The sequence below is a fragment of the Solea senegalensis genome, linkage group LG1 (genome assembly GCF_019176455.1).
Source record: "Solea senegalensis isolate Sse05_10M linkage group LG1, IFAPA_SoseM_1, whole genome shotgun sequence".
NCBI classification, from domain to species: domain Eukaryota; kingdom Metazoa; phylum Chordata; class Actinopteri; order Pleuronectiformes; family Soleidae; genus Solea; species Solea senegalensis.
In genome coordinates this window covers 41,759,184-41,776,273 of record NC_058021.1, presented here as the reverse complement: position 1 = coordinate 41,776,273, position 17,090 = coordinate 41,759,184, and the positions used below count along the sequence as shown (strand labels likewise).

Here is a 17,090-nt window from a genome sequence, read left to right as displayed (position 1 = left end):
CCTCCTCCTCGTCCTGATGTTCTCTCTTAAATTGCTAACCCCATTCCTTCTCTCCTTTTGATCTCCCTCTCTCCGTCTTCTCCACTTTCTCTCCTCCTGCCGTCTTCATGGCAAGCCTCTGACCTCCTCCCCATGTTGTGACTGGTCCACTTTCCCATGACAGAACCAGGGGCGGGAATCAAATGACGAGCTTCTCTGCCTTCACCTTGTCTCTTAGCCTGGGCTGTGAAAGAAAGCTTTGTCCCCCTCATCCCTTCATCGCCCCCGGAGGTCTGTCCTGTGTTGTCCATACAGGAAAGGACTTTGGTTTGACTGGAATTTTGGGGGCCCATGGGAAAATGTGAGCAAGTTAGAGCCTTAACTCTCCCTTTGACATCACTTCCCACAGAGCATGTAGCACTGCAAGAGTTACAACAACCATGCCACATTCAAAGTCACTTAAATCACACTTTTTTCCCACTGAACTTCAGCCGGTCATCGTGATCATGTCTTCATGCCCGACTGCATTAAGTTGCTGCCATGTGATTGGCTGCTTAGATAATTGTGCTAACAAGTGGACCAAATGAAGTGTGAGGTGAATCCGTCACTATCTGTCCGTCTGTAGCACATATCCTCTGATTATTATGGGAGTGTGGGAACTTAAAATATAATATAAAGTCTCTAAATAACCTAACTCCAATCTGCATTTCTTTGGCTTGTGAGAGGAAGGTGAAGGACCACAGCTCATCACTGTCACTCTCAGTTCAGTCAATAAATGTTTTATTACATGCTACTGAATGTTTTAATGACATTTCAGGGTTTTGTTGAGCCAATTAACGGAAAGATAAAAGTCTATTATTATCATTATTATTATTAGTTTATATTGGCAAAGAATAACTTGCCCACAGCTCTGCTGCTGTGAACATTACAAAGACCTGCACTGTAGAATTAGACCATTGAGTCCAGTCTGCATCTCAGTGCATCACCGGTGAGTGTTTCCAGCGTCTTCCACGTTTACATGCCTCACAGGGAGGAACGACCCACAACGAGACCTAGTAAGACAGGTCAGATGTCTGTTTGACACTCTGTCAGCGGGGGCTGGGCTGGTGGTTGAGGAGCATGAGCTGTGTCAGACAGTAAACAGGTGGGATGTACCATGATGAGACACAAACGCTTCAAACCACAGCTTTGGCTTATGCAAATCACTCCTCATACATTTGATTGGGCGATATGGATCAAAACTGATATCGCAATATTTTTTGTTGGAATGGCGATATGCGATATTATAACGATATTTTGAACAAAACGGATTGTACATGTAAGGGGCGTGGCTGAGCAGCTGAACTATGCTTGTGGAGAGAGAGAGAGGAGTGGTCGCAGGGCAACATAAATATAATATATAATATTATGGCGATATTGTCTGAACTACATATCTCTTTCAAAAATATACTGGTGTAACTCTTACTACCGGTATATCGCCCAGTCCTATTATGAACCCATGTGCTTTTGCTAATAACATAATCAATAATGTGGGGAAGGTTAAGGCACAGTGCTCCATTTTCTTTTTTTATATATTATATATATGTATATATATATATATATACTGTTTATTATACTTGCCTTCATAACTAATATAACTATTTATACTTTTAGAGTGTTCAAATGTATAATAATAAGCCAGAAGACCCCTAAAGAGAATCACATATCTCTCCTCGCAGGAGCCCCTTACATAAATACAGTAAGTCACCGGAGGGTCAAGATCGAAGCCCCTCATGGGAAAAAGCCCGTGTTTTGCCAGGACTGGTTGAGTTGACTTGTTTTACATAACATACCTGACCTCTCACCCTTCTCCACTCAGCGTAGTTTATCTTCACCAGTTTACCTTGATGCCAGGTGGATGATAAACTGTGAGGTTATACAAGATGTGTTTTGTAACTGCATGGGAATGTAAACAAATATTAAAGTACTTGAAATGTCTAAATATCTCAAATATTTAAAATATCAAAAATTTACAAATTCAAGATAAACTATGCCTTGTTGAGTTAGTCAATGTTTCATGCGAGGAAAACTTTATAGCTTGTACTTCTTATAGAATCATCTGGTGAACAAGTGAACAAACGCCTACCATGGAAGTATAAATCGACATTGTCATAGTCAAAGCACAGAGAGATGATGGTTTCTGTATCTTCATATTGAAATAGTTCAAGGTTAATCTCATAAATCAAAGAACATACTATTTTTGTTAGTTTTACTTTGTCTTGACAAACTTGGAACAGATTTTAAAACTCAAATGTCTCAGAGTTATGTTTCTCTGTTCTCTGTTAATTTCCCCAAGGGAACCTCCCAAAGGGATCAATAAAGTCGTCTGTCTGTCTGTCTGTCTGTTTCTCTCTGCATGTAGAAGGTCATGAGAAAGAAGCACCTGTGTGACCCTCATGGTAATATTTGCCAGTCTCTAATTGGTCAACCAGGAGGAGAAAATGTGTATAAATATGAACGATAAATCAGCAGAAGAGTGAGGTTTTCTCACTGACCTGACCTGGGGCGGAAGCATGAAGTTGCTCATTCTGGTTGCCCTCTTTGGGCTCGGCCACACCCAGCACAACCCTCACACCAAGCACGGGACGACGGCCATCGTCCACCTGTTTGAGTGGCGCTGGGCCGACATCGCTGCAGAGTGTGAGCGCTTCCTGGGTCCCAATGGCTTTGCTGGAGTTCAGGTATGCATAAAGGAAAAAAAGAGGAGGTTATAGCCATGCTCAATGTATGTTCAAACCCTTTTAACAAAACATTGTACACGCGTAACTGATAAAACGGAGTTGTTGTTAGTAAAATGTACACACACACACACACGTGATGCATCACAAACTGTAAACCTCAGAGTAATCGCCTGCCTGCAAGTAATGACTTCATACTAAATTTTACAGTAACAGATCGTAGGATTTGCTCTCGGGGTCCCCCTACAGTTGGTAAATAGTATTGTCTGTTACAGTCATAAAATATATGTTGTGGTTGGTTTTAACAAGTCAACAATACCAATGAACTCTGAATGTAAACACAACCATGTCTTCAGACCAGGTACAGTAGCTGATGTTAAACCAGTTTATACAAATATGAACACATTGTTGTGTTTCGTAGTGCTTTTCAACCTGTAACCAGACGTACCAGCGTGCCAATACAGACGATGCTGTACCATTAAAATAATCTTGGACACTTTGTTGAAGATTGAAATCCTACATTGTGTGTAAAAAAAAAAAGGAGTGAAATATTTTAGATTTAGATTATTTCAGCAATATAACAATGTATGCATCAAATACATATGGAAAATACAATTTATTTCACAGGCTGGGTACTATTTCTTCTCCTTCTGTCCTTATGTACATAGAAATATACAAAGATTCTGATTCTGATGATGAACAAAGTGAAAGTAATGGCAGAAATAGCTTGTGCACTCCTTTAATAACTGTATACTTGATCTACTATTTATCCATAGTGTAATTATTTTGATTTATTTTTCCTGTTTTGCTCAGATCTCTCCACCTAATGAGCACATTGTGGTGAACAATCCCTGGAGGCCGTGGTGGCAAAGGTACCAGCCAATCGGCTACAACCTGTGCTCCAGATCTGGCAATGAGAACGAGCTGAGAGACATGATCACCAGATGCAACAACGCTGGGGTAAACAAGGGTTGATATGAATGAGTGGCTGAGTGTTTGAGTGAGTGGACCACCTGCCCTGCAGAGCTGCACTGACTGACTGATCTCAAGGACTTGTATCTACTCACAGGTCAACATCTATGTGGACGCTGTCATCAACCACATGTGTGGTGCCGGTGGTGGAGAGGGAACCCACTCTTCATGCGGGAGCTGGTTCAGTGCAGGCAGAAAAGATTTCCCCAGTGTCCCTTTTACCCAGTGGGACTTCAACGACCACAAATGCAGAACGGGAAGTGGCAATATTGAGAACTACGGTGATGCCAATCAGGTACAGTAAGGATGGAACATCTTTACAATCTTTCCATAGCCTGGGTGAACTCGGCACAATCTGCCAGCAATTTGGTTTCGCTCTGCAGAAATTTGTCTGGCAAGGACACGTTTTGGCCAAATGTTTGAAAATAGGGAACTAATCAGAAATGTTTTCCATGGTGAGCTGAGGTGGGTTTAACACGATGAAGACAGAGAAGTGTTTGTTTATACGTCCAACACTGTAGCCACTGAAGAGCAGCTGTCTTTCAATTCAGATGTTGCTTCCATTTTAAGTGACGCACTCCATGGAGCGCTCTGTGGCAAAAGTCGTTAGATGCCATTATCGCTCGCAGATTTGTTGACACGTTTTGCGTCACTCTGCATACGTCACCAGATCATTGGTCTGATCTGTCGTAGGTCTCTCCAGTTGCGTACCAGAGGCTTTTTGATCTGCATTTGCTGTTCTTGCACCTTTCCAGACCTGTACTCAAACTCACATGAGATTGAGATGCAGGCTAACCAGCTCAGGTGATCATTTAATTGTACCAGTTCATGGGGTATTATGGTGGGTCTGTTGGTCTGAAAATACCTCTAAAATGCTAGTTTTGAAATATTATAAACGTGTGCCCGCCATTAAGCTTTGGAGGTTAGCACAATGACATCATATTAAAACATGCTGACATGCTAATCATTGATTTTTTTTTCTATTTTCAGACTTCAGCAGATTTAAACAACTCATTAAATGTTATTTTGACATGTGCTGGGAGTCGCCGGCTAACCATTGTAGTAAAATATAAACTATAATGTTTCATGGTGACTGTCAGGGCTTTACTGACAACAATAGAGCCATTGTTCAGTGAGTTACCAGAACTGTCTAATTGGCCATTCCACAAATAATCATAGAATTGCATTTGTCAATGAGCTGCTCAGCAGCAAATGCTGTTGAGTGGTTTTCCTTTACCAGAGGATTGTGCCTGCTTACTGCAACACAACCCGGCACATGCAGCTGATGTGGCTGAGATGACATAAGGGTTTTGGCGTAGGTTAAAAAAGGGAGAAATGAGGTGTCGTGAATTATAATCAATCACTCTCAGCAGGAATACTATATGACAGTCTGGAGACACACCACAGCCTCTATTCAGCTGAGCTCATGTGGTTCCTGAAGTAGTACGCTGCCAACAGTGGAGTCACAGCGCTCTCTGGTGGGAAAACTACACAATAGCAGCATTGTTAATAAAACCTCTTGAACTATTATGGACACAGATTTGTAAACAGTAAGCCAACACACGGTGTGCACAGACTGTAGTCTGGACTTTAACTGAGGACACTGATTTTAACACGATGATTTTAGTGTGAACAGTTTGATGTCAGTAATCTTCCACCCCTCCAGGTACGTGACTGTCGCCTGGTTGGTCTGTTGGATCTCGACCTGGGGAAAGAATATGTTAGGAGCAAGGTGGCCGGGTTCATGAACAAACTGATCGACATGGGCGTGGCTGGATTCAGAGTGGATGCCTGCAAGCACATGTGGCCTGGTGATCTGGCCAACATCTACGGTCGTCTCCACAACCTCAACACCAGGTGGTTCTCTGGTGGCTCCAGACCTTTCATCTTCCAGGAGGTATTTTTTTAAGTGTGTATCTACACTCATATCAGTCATATTAAAACTACCTACTGCAGGTACATACATTATGTACCTCAGCATTTCATAGTTCGTATATTTTCCTGCATTATGTTGTTGAACCAAGAAGCTACAGGTTGGTTCAAGTAAATCAAGTAAAAATCATTTATAATTTGCAAATGACATTAAATATGGTTCTGGTGTGTATGAAAAAGCTCAAGGTGACGACCTTATTGCATTATTGAATCGTACACACCATTTTGTATCATAAATGTTTCTCTTTATTGTGAACAATATATAACACTTTTAATTTTAAATTATGATGAATTTTGTTATATCATTTTAAGTTCTTATCGCTCATCCCTGCTGAACAGTTCCCTCATGACCAGATTTGAAGCTCATGTGGCCCTCTGCTCATTTGAGTTTGAGACCCCAGAACATTGTGAGGATGGCGTGAAATACGTTCTCTCTTCAGGTTATTGATCTTGGAGGTGAGCCCATCACATCTAGAGAGTATTTCCATCTTGGGAGGGTGACCGAGTTCAAATATGGTGCCAAACTGGGAAGTGTCTTCAGGAAATGGAACGGCGAGAAGCTGTCTTTTACCAAGTATGTGTTTCTGCTGGCTGTCCTTTGATAAATGAGCTTCTTTAATCATGACAAAGCCACAGTCACGTTTGCTCTGAGGAGTAAAAATGATATCCTTGTCTCCAGGAACTGGGGAGAGGGTTGGGGTTTCATGCCCAATGGAAATGCTCTTGTCTTTGTTGACAACCATGACAACCAGAGAGGTCACGGTGCTGGTGGTGCTTCCATTGTTACCTTCTGGGACCCCAGGCTGCACAAGATGGCTGTTGGCTACATGCTGGCCCACCCTTACGGGGTAACCAGGGTGATGTCTAGCTTCCGCTGGAACCGTCACATTGTGAACGGGAAGGTACAACCTGATTTTAAGACTCATATTCCACATTATAGTTTGGCATATTTGAAGCACTTACTTACTTCTGGCTCTTGTTTGTACCCAAATGTTGAAATGCACTTAATCTAAGTCACTTTGGATACAAGCGTCTGCTAAATGACATGTAATATAACTATGTATAAATATGTAACTCCTAACCAGCTATCCCTGACTCAATCTGTCTGGCCTGAGAGTGATATTAGCATCATTATTATTTGCCCTGAAGAGGTCGAGCAGCTCAGAGGGTCTGTTATCGTGCTATATTGTAAATTCAAGCACTGATGAATTGGTTTATTCAACCAACTGCACCACGATTATAGGATCAGAATGACTGGATTGGCCCTCCCAGCCACAGTGATGGATCCACTAAGTCCGTTCCCATCAACCCTGACCAGACCTGTGGAGACGGATGGGTGTGTGAGCACAGATGGCGTCAGATTAAGTGAGTACTCTGGAGGAAAACAAAAACATGTATGTGCTTCATAAATTCTAACTTGTTTTAATACGTTCCTCTAGGAACATGGTCATTTTCCGTAATGTGGTCAACGGACAGCCTCATTCAAACTGGTGGGACAATGGAAGCAACCAGGTTGCGTTTGGACGCGGTAACCGTGGTTTCGTCGTCTTTAATAACGATGACTGGTGAGGATCACATGTTGACACTAACTAACAAACAAGTCAATCAACTTCCTTGTTTCTAAACAGGACTGGCTTTAAAAATAAGCTTTGCACAAGTTCATTTCTCTCATTTTACTGTGTCTAACAAAACAATATCATGTTGGTTGGTACTATAGTTGTTTGCATTCAATAAATGAAACAGCACAATTATATGGTAGAAAAAAAAACTATATCAACCTCAACCTCATTTCCAGGAATCTGGACGTAACCCTGAACACCGGCATGCCTGGTGGCATCTACTGTGACGTGATTTCCGGCCAGAAGGAAGGACATAGGTGCAGTGGGAAGCAGATCCATGTTGGGGGTGATGGCCGTGCTCATTTCTGGATCAGTAACAGAGATCATGACCCCTTTGTGGCAATACATGCCGCCTCCAAGCTGTAAAAAAAATTATTCTGACATTTTAAATAAAAATACATGCATTTGAATGTTTGTATTTTAAATGGTGATGTTAATTTATTAAATTTAATATCATGAAATTGAACAAGGACTGTTTTTGTCACTGCCAACATTCATTTATGATTAGGATTAAACTCTGATTGTATATTTTTAAACTGGAGATACAGATTTGATAGATTTGACGGACCTTAAAAAAAGAGATTACGTTCACACAGATTTGATGAAAATATGGAAATAGGATTAAAAACACTAATATTTTTGTAAATAATCAACAAATTCAGGGTTAATCCAAAAAAATATTAAGGGATACAGTTTTTTTCCTTCTCAGAAAACACAGCTGTGTAATCACACTTTTACGGGCAATACTACACGTACATGGCTAGTTGCCATTTTGGGTCAAGGACAGTCACTCCATTGTGTAATTACTCTATTGATAACACATAGACTTGTGGAAAGGTAAACGTTCCTGACTCACCAATATAAACACACATAATATAAAAATGAAGACTTTAAAGTCTTCGTCACAATTTCACTCCCTGTTTTATATTTCATCTGGGGAAAGACATCATGTGAATTCAGCAATCTGTTTTTTTTGCGGCATGCCTTGAAGTAAGGCAGGAAACTTTGATAAAGAAGCACCTGTTTAATATCCATGCTGATATCTGCAAGCCTCTCATTGGTCAAAGAGGAGAAAGAAATAGCTATAAATGCTAACACTGAGGCAGCGGGAGGGTTGTTTCTCACTCATCCAGGGAAAAGCATGAAGTTGTTTATTCTGGCGGCTCTGCTCGGGCTCGGCCTCGCCCAGCACAACCCTCACACCAAACCCGGGAGGTCAGCCATCGTCCACCTGTTTGAGTGGCGCTGGGCCGACATCGCTGACGAGTGCGAGCGTTTCTTGGGTCCCAATGGCTTTGGTGGAGTTCAGGTATGCATGGTTGGACACTTCTACTTCAGGGGAATGAGGATAATCCCTGTTTCTAATTTACATTAATCAATAAGCAGCAATCAAGCAGCATGTTGATGATGCACTGGGCAGAATTATTCAACTTAGGGTAAAAACAAGGAATTTAAAGAGGTTTCTTGCTTGACATTCAGTCGCTTGCATTTCTGAGAACTAATCATCCGAATTTACTCGTTCAAAATCTTTCGAAATATGTCGTCCAGGGTGGATGGACAGTCAGACAGACAGTCGGGCAGACAGAGAACGATTGTGTTATTTAACAGTTTAGATATAAGATTCACCTGACAAAGTAACACAGCTCAAAAGGGAAAATTAGAACCTCTTGTTGTGTCAAAGCAACAAAGAATGAAGCTCTTGAGAAGCACACATCACCTACAACAACTGCTGGCAAGAAACATGGGAAGCAATCAAGAAATAAAAAGCATATTTGAACTTAAATGTGTATTTATGTTAATAAAGGTGGAAAATTGGAGCAATACAAACTAATATCCACGTATCCAGCTTGTAGGATTTTACTTAAAAAAACAACAAAAAAACAAAACTCTTGCAGAACCAAACAAAATAACTGTTTTTCACAGTCGTAGTCAAGCGCACTACATCACATTTGTAAAACTGGTGTCGTCCCACTTGTACAGTACAGTCAGCAACAATCACCAGTGTGGTCGTAACTCTGTGTCACTCAGATCTCTCCTCCAAATGAACACATCGTGCTGGAAAGTCCTTGGAGACCCTGGTGGCAGAGGTACCAGCCAATCAGCTACAAACTGTGCTCCAGATCTGGCACTGAGGAGGAGCTGAGAGACATGATCAGAAGATGCAACAATGTCGGGGTAAACTTCCGTAACCTCAATAACACATTTATGAACAACAATCATTTTGAGATTCTCAGCGTCTAAGAAAAATCGCTGTGTTGTTTCCACGAGATATGGTACATACTGCACTTCTACAGCCTGACGATGGTAAATGCAAAGAAAAGTTCATCCACAACAGGTCAATATCTACGTGGACGCTGTCATCAACCACATGTGTGGAGCTGGCGGTGGAGAGGGAACCCATTCTTCATGTGGGAGCTGGTTCAACGCTGGAAATAAGGACTTTCCCAGTGTCCCATTTTCTAGCTGGGATTTCAATGACAACAAATGCAGGACTGGAAGCGGTGAAATTGAGAACTATGGGGACATCTATCAGGTAATGCATGTCAGCCAGAAAAACTGTTTTCCCCCAATTACCAAATATTAAATTCACTGTACTTCTCTCCACTCAGTCATTAGCTAGTTATAGAGGGTAATTATACAAGTTTAATTAATATAATGCTTTGGCCAATCATATTAATACGTTGATATATTAGTCATGAAACACATTTCCTATATATTACATATATTCCATATTTCCTGATTCAGGTACGTGACTGTCGTCTGGTCAGTCTCCTGGACCTGGCCCTGGAGAAAGATTACGTTCGGGGAAAGGTGGCTGAATTCATGAACAGTCTGATCGACATGGGCGTGGCTGGATTCAGAGTGGACGCCTGCAAACACATGTGGCCTGGTGACCTGGCGGACATCTACGGTCGTCTGCACGACCTCAACACCAAGTGGTTCTCCGGTGGCTCCAAACCCTTCATCTTTCAAGAGGTTTTTCTTTTTAAGATGTTTTTTTAAGCATAACTAACCCCCTAAACCAGGGGTTTTTTCAGGTGAAAGCCAGAGTATCTGGTAAGTACTGATTAAACTAGTATTGAAATTATACATATTGTGATAAAAAAATAAAGATTGACTGTCTCTCTGGTCAAAACACCAGCTACAGCATTAAAATGTTGCCATTGGCTATTTTAGTCCATGCTCCCTTTTAAAAAAATGATATAACTGTTGTTCTATCACCTTGGTCTCAGTCCACTTCTTGGCATTTTTCAAAATCAGACATTGGGCAGAGTTGGCTGCAGAAGATGGGGTAAACTTGACCTTATTTGACTTGATTTGCGTACAGTCCGGGAAGACAAACTGCACTGTATTTGCATTCAAGTGCATGATAAAAACAAACCCAGCGATAATCTGTGTGCTTGAATGTGATTGGCAAAATATAACCCACCCACATGTCCAACACTCATAACGATAACGCAAAGCAGCAGTGAGCAGAGCCGTGGGAACACGAGCACAGAGATCAAGATGGTGAACACAAACACAGCGCACTGGGAGCAGATGTTGATATGAAAGCCTGAAGAATGACGACCAATACGTAAGAAGCGTAACTTCAATGTAGTAAGCTCCAAAATTAGCCTGCAGTCTAAAAAAAAAAAAAAGACATAAACATGATATCCTTTTTTGTCTGTGCACATATTACCAATACGACACCAATTATTGAAACCATTTTATACCCCAAAATATTTGTTGTTTTCCCTGTAGGTCATCGATCTGGGACATGAAGCTATCTCAGCTAGAGAGTATTTCCATCTGGGAAGAGTGACCGAGTTCAAATATGGTGCTAAACTGGGAACTGTCTTCAGAAGATGGCATGGCGAGAAACTGTCTTATACAAGGTACATCTGTTTAGTTATTTAAGCAGGTGACATTATTACAGTGGGCATGTTTACTGGCAAAAACAAGCCTTTTTTAAGAACTCCTCAATAGAGAAATTGCATTTTGTCCTCAGGAACTGGGGAGAGGGTTGGGGTTTCATGCCCCATGGCGATGCAGTCGTCTTCGTTGACAACCACGACAACCAAAGAGGCCACGGTGCTGGTGGCGCTTCCATCGTTACCTTCTGGGACCCCAGGCTGCACAAGATGGCTGTTGGCTACATGCTGGCCCACCCATACGGAGTAGCCAGGGTGATGTCTAGCTTCCGCTGGAACCGTCATATCGTCAATGGAAAGGTAAAGTCTATGTAAATGTATCTATGTAGATCCATGGTTCTCAGACTGTGGTACACGTACCTCCAGCAGTACGCATGTGATCATAGTGGAGCTGTCGTCACTATACCAGTGTCTTATCTTATTGGTAATAAATCTGCCTCCTTAAAAGTCCATAGTTGACTTTGCTCGATCCATTTAGATCATTTATTGTTTGTTGTGTTAAATCCATTCAATAATCCTCTGTCAGGACCAGAATGACTGGATGGGCCCTCCCAGTCATAAAGATGGATCCACCAAGTCTGTTCCCATCAACCCTGATCAGACTTGTGGAGATGGATGGGTGTGTGAGCACAGATGGCGTCAGATTAAGTGAGTTTAAATAATCCATGCCATTACACCAGTGATACAATAATTCTCTCTTTTCTTCAATGTACATATGATGGCAGAGTTTTGGGCCTAATTCTGTCAATGTTGCCATTATTTGCAATGCCATAGGCTTTGCTAATTGTCTTATTATTTATTGTGAAAATATAAAACATCCCGCAGATGTAACAGCGTCAGACTTGCAGTAGATCACTAGCAGCCATTTCCTCCTGCACAAAAGCGAGGATTTCCTCCACGTTTGTGTGATTCCTTTTTGGAAGACAATCAGTTTCTTACACAACAAAATCCTGATACTGATGCTAATGTGGTGCTAATGTGACAGAAGATGAAGTATTTCCTTATTTGTGAAGAACCAAACCAAAGGACAACTTCACAAGATGCTCCATGTTCCTCAACTTGTCGCAGGTTGCACTTGATCATCTGTGATTTAAAAATTTAAAAATAATATTACGACTTTATTCTCATAATATTGCAACTTTTTTAATCATACTCCGCTTTAATAAATACTTTTCTTTTTACTTTATAATTTACATCGATACAACAAATTCCTATGAATCGGTGTTATTTTGCATCATCTCCTCTCAAGGAACATGGTCATATTCCGCAACGTTGTCGACGGACAGCCTCACTCCAACTGGTGGGACAACAACAGCAACCAGGTTGCCTTTGGACGTGGTAACCGTGGTTTTATCGTCTTTAATAACGATGACTGGTAAGGACTGAACTCCCAATACTAAATATTTGTAAATTATTTAAAATATTTTTCTCTTTTGATTTGTGGGGTTATACCTGAAATCCAATCAACATGCTATACAAAACGCTGTTGGTTTAAAACCATGACGTATCTTGTCCTCACTCTCAGGGAAATGGATGTGACCCTCAACACTGGGATGCCTGGCGGCACATACTGTGATGTCATTTCTGGTCAGAAGGAAGGAAATGTTTGCACTGGCAAGCAGATCCAAGTCGGCGATGATGGTCGCGCTCACTTTAACATCAGCAACACAGACGAGGATCCCTTTGTTGCTATTCATGCCGAATCCAAACTCTAAACATTTGATTAAATAAAAGTCAATGTACCAAATTTTTCCACTTGAACAATTATTTAGCTTTTCCTGTTGACACCGGTTTGGATCCCTGTTGGACTGAGGGCTGTCTGGGTTGAAGAGATTAACTGGACCCTCTAAATCTGTGTGTGAGTGAATGCTCGTTCATCTTTTTCCTTTCGCCCTACATGAGCTGGGATTGGCTCCGCCCCATTACAAAAATAAGTGAATGAATCATAATTTAAATTTGTAGAGTTGAAAGACCAAATAGAAAAGCAAGTGTGCTATGTGTTTAATACGTGTTCATACGAGTTCAGGTTCTTTTTCTCACAGAACCTGGCAGACTGAATACATCTGATCTTTTTCTGATTTTTCTGCAGCAACATTTTCAACTTTCTGAAACTCAAAAGTTGGCGTCCAGATTCACAGCAGGTCAGCAGTTTAGGGAAAACTTAAACTCCAATGTTTGTGCCCCTAACTTTGTCAAATAAAAGAGATGTTTTTGCTAATGTCATAGTAAGGCTTTACATACATGCACTTTAACATCAGTAAGAAGTGTAAAAATGTAACAATCACTGTAAGTTACGTTTCCCTTAATTTTACCCTTAACTGTCTGCGATTGTTCCGAGTGTCTTTTATTGCAGTGATCCGTCGTCATGGTGATCCATGATGCCTGTCCCCGACACCTTTTCCATTTTTTTATGAAAACAACCAGTGAAGAGATGAGTTGTCTGACATTTTACCTGGTGATGATGTGAAAAGCACCATTTTCTGCCAAAATGGCGCTACACTGTTTGTGTGACGCCAGCCACCGGAGCTCTATAGAGAGTTCAATTCTATATGAAATGACAGTGAAATGATTGGAGTTTTCTTATGTCTCCCACACAGCTGCACAGGCAGCGTGAATCCTGCAGTGACGCCTACGCAGGTGTTTCATAGCTGCATTGTGTTCTGCTTCTTCACTGCTGTGATTCCCCCACAATGCACCTACTCTACTTTCACCTGAATGCAGCACTGGCATCAGTCATTGGGGAATCGTCTGGACCCACGACGCCAATGAGACAAATCCTCAATGTTACTTTCCTCACTCTGCTCATCTTCATGTCCTGTCACCTTTACTTTCTCACTATCTCCACTTCCATCTCGCAGCCAACCAGTGGGGGTGAGACAGAAAAAGTGACGCCTGCCAGAACGCTCACCTCATCTCTTGCTGTCATGACAATGTGACCCACAGGCAAGGTATTATTTCACTGTTCTGTTGAAATAATGTGGGAATAAAAGCCATAATTGTTATTTGCTGTTAATAAAGACACAAACATCATAGAAGGTCACTGGCTCATTCAAAAGAATATTATTTGAGCACAACAGGCTCTTATACAATCAGCAGGACAAAGTAAGTGTAAACGTGTTTTCAGTGAGTGAGTCAGTCTATGCAGATTATAATATAACCAATAATAACATATTGTGTGGCTACAGTCCTCGCACATGCTGCAGTGCTTTAAGGCTGTCAACGGCTCTTTCCTTTAAAATACCACACAGCAGGAGGCAGAGAGAGAAAATCAGAGTTTCAGAGCGACTGCAGATAGACGGGGACCTTAACGTTCCACTAGCCTCAACATATTGCAACTGCTAAATTATTGACCCTCTCTCCATCTTTTGGTCCGGCAGCTGTGAGGGCCTGTAGCTTCTGATTAGCCGCAGAGATGTCAGTGTAGCAGAGTGGGGTCTTTGGTCCTGTCATCCTCACTGATGCTTTATGACATGGCTGTCAACCATGTCCCCATCCTGTTTCATATTTCATAAGGTGCGTCAGACCTTCCCGTCACGTCTCCCATGGAGAAAGACACTCATCAGCTCAAAGATGAAGCAACAGACTTTTGGATCCATTCACTTTTTCAAACGCTGCTCTGTGGGAAAGCGAAACTGTCATCAATTAGAAAATACATATTTTTTTTAATTGAGAAATGTGTTTTTCTGAATGAATGACTTTATTCAGTTCTGTGGCTATTGCAGCAAGAGGAACCATCACTTGATTTATTTCCTGTCAGTGGTTCAGTGTCTGGGAAACATTCAGCTTCCTACCACATGAGGGCAGCATTGAAACAAGAACTATGAAAGACTTATTTATTTATTTTTTTTTACAAAATTAGATTGAATGGGTCTGTGAAGCACTTTGCTTTTCTCCGTAACTGCTTCAATTTCACTGCAGAATCACTCAAAGGGCTAAAATAATTTACAACTAGTTTTTAATTCTACAAACTAAGCATGAAAAGCAGTTTGAAAGCTTTGCATTAGTATTCACTGATCAGTCCATTGTTTGTATTTGTAAATTAATAACTGTGGTAAAGAGCAGTATTGTCCCTCGGCTCTTGATGTAACTTATTTCATTGAATTTATTTTTATTTTCTGGTCCTTTGCAAATCCTGCTGAGCTTCCAGCTTCCTCATAGCTGTCATGGCAACATGCCGTGAAAATGTGTAAATCTACAGATGATTTGGAACATTTGTGAATTATTATTTCAGGTCTGAAGAAAGTACTTTCAATATCCAGTGGTATTTTTTTTTTTTTGTCCGTATTATCCAGACGTTTGTTCCACAGCAGCATTCTCGGAAATATCTGTCTTCTTTTTCTTTTGCTGCACGGATTCAATGAACTTCCTCAAACCAGTTCTACCTCATGTAAATACTGCACGTGTGTTATTCTTTATAATAACACACGTTTGGCTCTTATTTATAACTTATATATCAATATATATATCTTTTTTGGGTTTTATTGACAACTGCTCCATGAGCCCTGGATGCCTTGAATTTAAATGATATATATATATAAATAAATACTTACTACTATACTAATACTACTAGGATTAAGTTACTCTATATTCTGTTAACTCTGTTAAGGTATTTCATCTTACCTGGAAATCATTTTTTATTCATTCAATGATTAATTGTAGTGACAGTTGCCTTATAGTTTATATTTTATGAATTGTATTTATTTTCTACACGGTGGTGTAGTGGTTAGCACTCTCGCCTTGCAGCGAGAAGACCCGGGTTCGAGCCCCGGTTGGAACAAGGGCATTTCTGCATGGAGTTTGCATGTTCTCCCCGTGTGTGCGTGGGTTCTCTCCGGGTTCTCCGGCTTCCTCCCACAGTCCAAAAACATGCAATGTGGGGATTAGGTGAATTGGACACTCTAAATTGACCATAGGAGTGAGTGTGAGTGTGAATGGTTGTTTGTCTCTATCTGTGTGGCCCTGCGATGGACTGGCGAACTGTCCAGGGTGTACCCCGCCTATCGCCCGATGTAGCTGAGATTGGCACAGCACCCCCCGCAACCCTCTGGTGGAGGATAAAGCGGTTAGATGATGACTGATGATGACTGATTTATTTTCTTTCGGCTTAGGGGTCGCCACGCTGAGAGGTTTTTACGCTACATTTATCTGGGCTTGAGCAACAGGAGTCCACTGGATGTGACCGACCTCATGGCTGGGGTCAACTTCGAGTGAACAATGCACAATGCACAATGACCTTGACCTGGTGAGGATTTAAACTGGCAACCCTATGGTTACAAGCCCAGTTTCCTTCCACTCAAAATGTTGTCCTTTCAGGTCTAACCTACAAATGTCATTTCAATCTCAAGGAGGATTTTTTCAAAAATAAATGAAGGAAACAAATCTGTGTTTGATTCTGCCGACTGTGTATAACACATTATTGAAGCGGTCCTGGACTGGATGGACTGAAGCGGTCTTGGACTGGATGGACTGGTGACCTGACCACCTTTGACCTTGTGTCAGCGGCGATCGCAGACAAACCAAAGTAATAAACAAACTCAATCAATCACTGTCCCTTGAGGGACACTGTCCAATTTAATCATATGAAAACAACATTAAACTAAATGCTGAGGCTTTTACACATTGATCTGTGTCACATGCGCCCTTTTCCGGCACCTTTTGCTGTCCTTGCAGTGTCCTTATTCATACCCCCCACAAACAGATGACACTGCAGCACACAGAGCAATGTGAAGGTTGGCCTTTTGTGTCCTCATACATTTCTCTGTTTAGTCTTTAATGATATCATTGCCTGGCTAAGTCATCTTTTATAGGCGACGCCCCACAGGGTGTCCAATGGTGTGTTTGTGTGGCTGTTCTCGTGGTATCTTAAGTGTCGAGTGTGACAAGCTCCCACTTAGCCTCCAGTCTCTAATATGAAGCTAAAATACGTTACATAATAATGTGAAACAGGCACTCAGCAC

General features: G+C 41.4%; 2 protein-coding genes across 2 annotated transcripts; both read left to right on the top strand.

Annotated features, from left to right (window-relative positions):
* Positions 1 to 452: 452 nt before the first annotated feature.
* On the top strand, positions 453 to 7,623 carry LOC122781881 (alpha-amylase-like). The gene is made up of 10 exons (XM_044045958.1): positions 453 to 574; positions 2,381 to 2,699; positions 3,510 to 3,656; positions 3,766 to 3,963; positions 5,335 to 5,565; positions 6,041 to 6,174; positions 6,280 to 6,502; positions 6,844 to 6,965; positions 7,040 to 7,165; positions 7,396 to 7,623. The coding sequence occupies exons 2-10, from the start codon at positions 2,532 to 2,534 to the stop codon at positions 7,583 to 7,585; spliced, it is 1,539 nt and encodes a 512-aa protein (XP_043901893.1). The 5' UTR covers positions 453 to 574; positions 2,381 to 2,531; the 3' UTR covers positions 7,586 to 7,623.
* Positions 7,624 to 8,321: 698 nt separating this feature from the next.
* Positions 8,322 to 12,880, top strand: LOC122781873 (alpha-amylase-like). The gene is made up of 9 exons (XM_044045946.1): positions 8,322 to 8,528; positions 9,248 to 9,394; positions 9,555 to 9,752; positions 9,965 to 10,195; positions 10,964 to 11,097; positions 11,211 to 11,433; positions 11,660 to 11,781; positions 12,383 to 12,508; positions 12,659 to 12,880. The coding sequence occupies exons 1-9, from the start codon at positions 8,361 to 8,363 to the stop codon at positions 12,846 to 12,848; spliced, it is 1,539 nt and encodes a 512-aa protein (XP_043901881.1). The 5' UTR covers positions 8,322 to 8,360; the 3' UTR covers positions 12,849 to 12,880.
* The last annotated feature ends 4,210 nt before the right edge of the window (positions 12,881 to 17,090 follow it).

Bases quoted from the DNA above. Each gene is read 5' to 3' on its own strand.
- LOC122781881 (XM_044045958.1), top strand. From the start codon at position 2,532: ATGAAGTTGCTCATTCTGGTTGCCCTCTTTGGGCTCGGCCACACCCAG. The intron at 5,566-6,040 runs GTATTTTTTTAA...TTCTCTCTTCAG, and splicing joins GACCTTTCATCTTCCAGGAG to GTTATTGATCTTGGAGGTGA. The intron at 6,175-6,279 runs GTATGTGTTTCT...CCTTGTCTCCAG, and splicing joins GAGAAGCTGTCTTTTACCAA to GAACTGGGGAGAGGGTTGGG.
- LOC122781873 (XM_044045946.1), top strand. From the start codon at position 8,361: ATGAAGTTGTTTATTCTGGCGGCTCTGCTCGGGCTCGGCCTCGCCCAG. The intron at 8,529-9,247 runs GTATGCATGGTT...TGTGTCACTCAG, and splicing joins ATGGCTTTGGTGGAGTTCAG to ATCTCTCCTCCAAATGAACA. The intron at 10,196-10,963 runs GTTTTTCTTTTT...TTTTCCCTGTAG, and splicing joins AACCCTTCATCTTTCAAGAG to GTCATCGATCTGGGACATGA.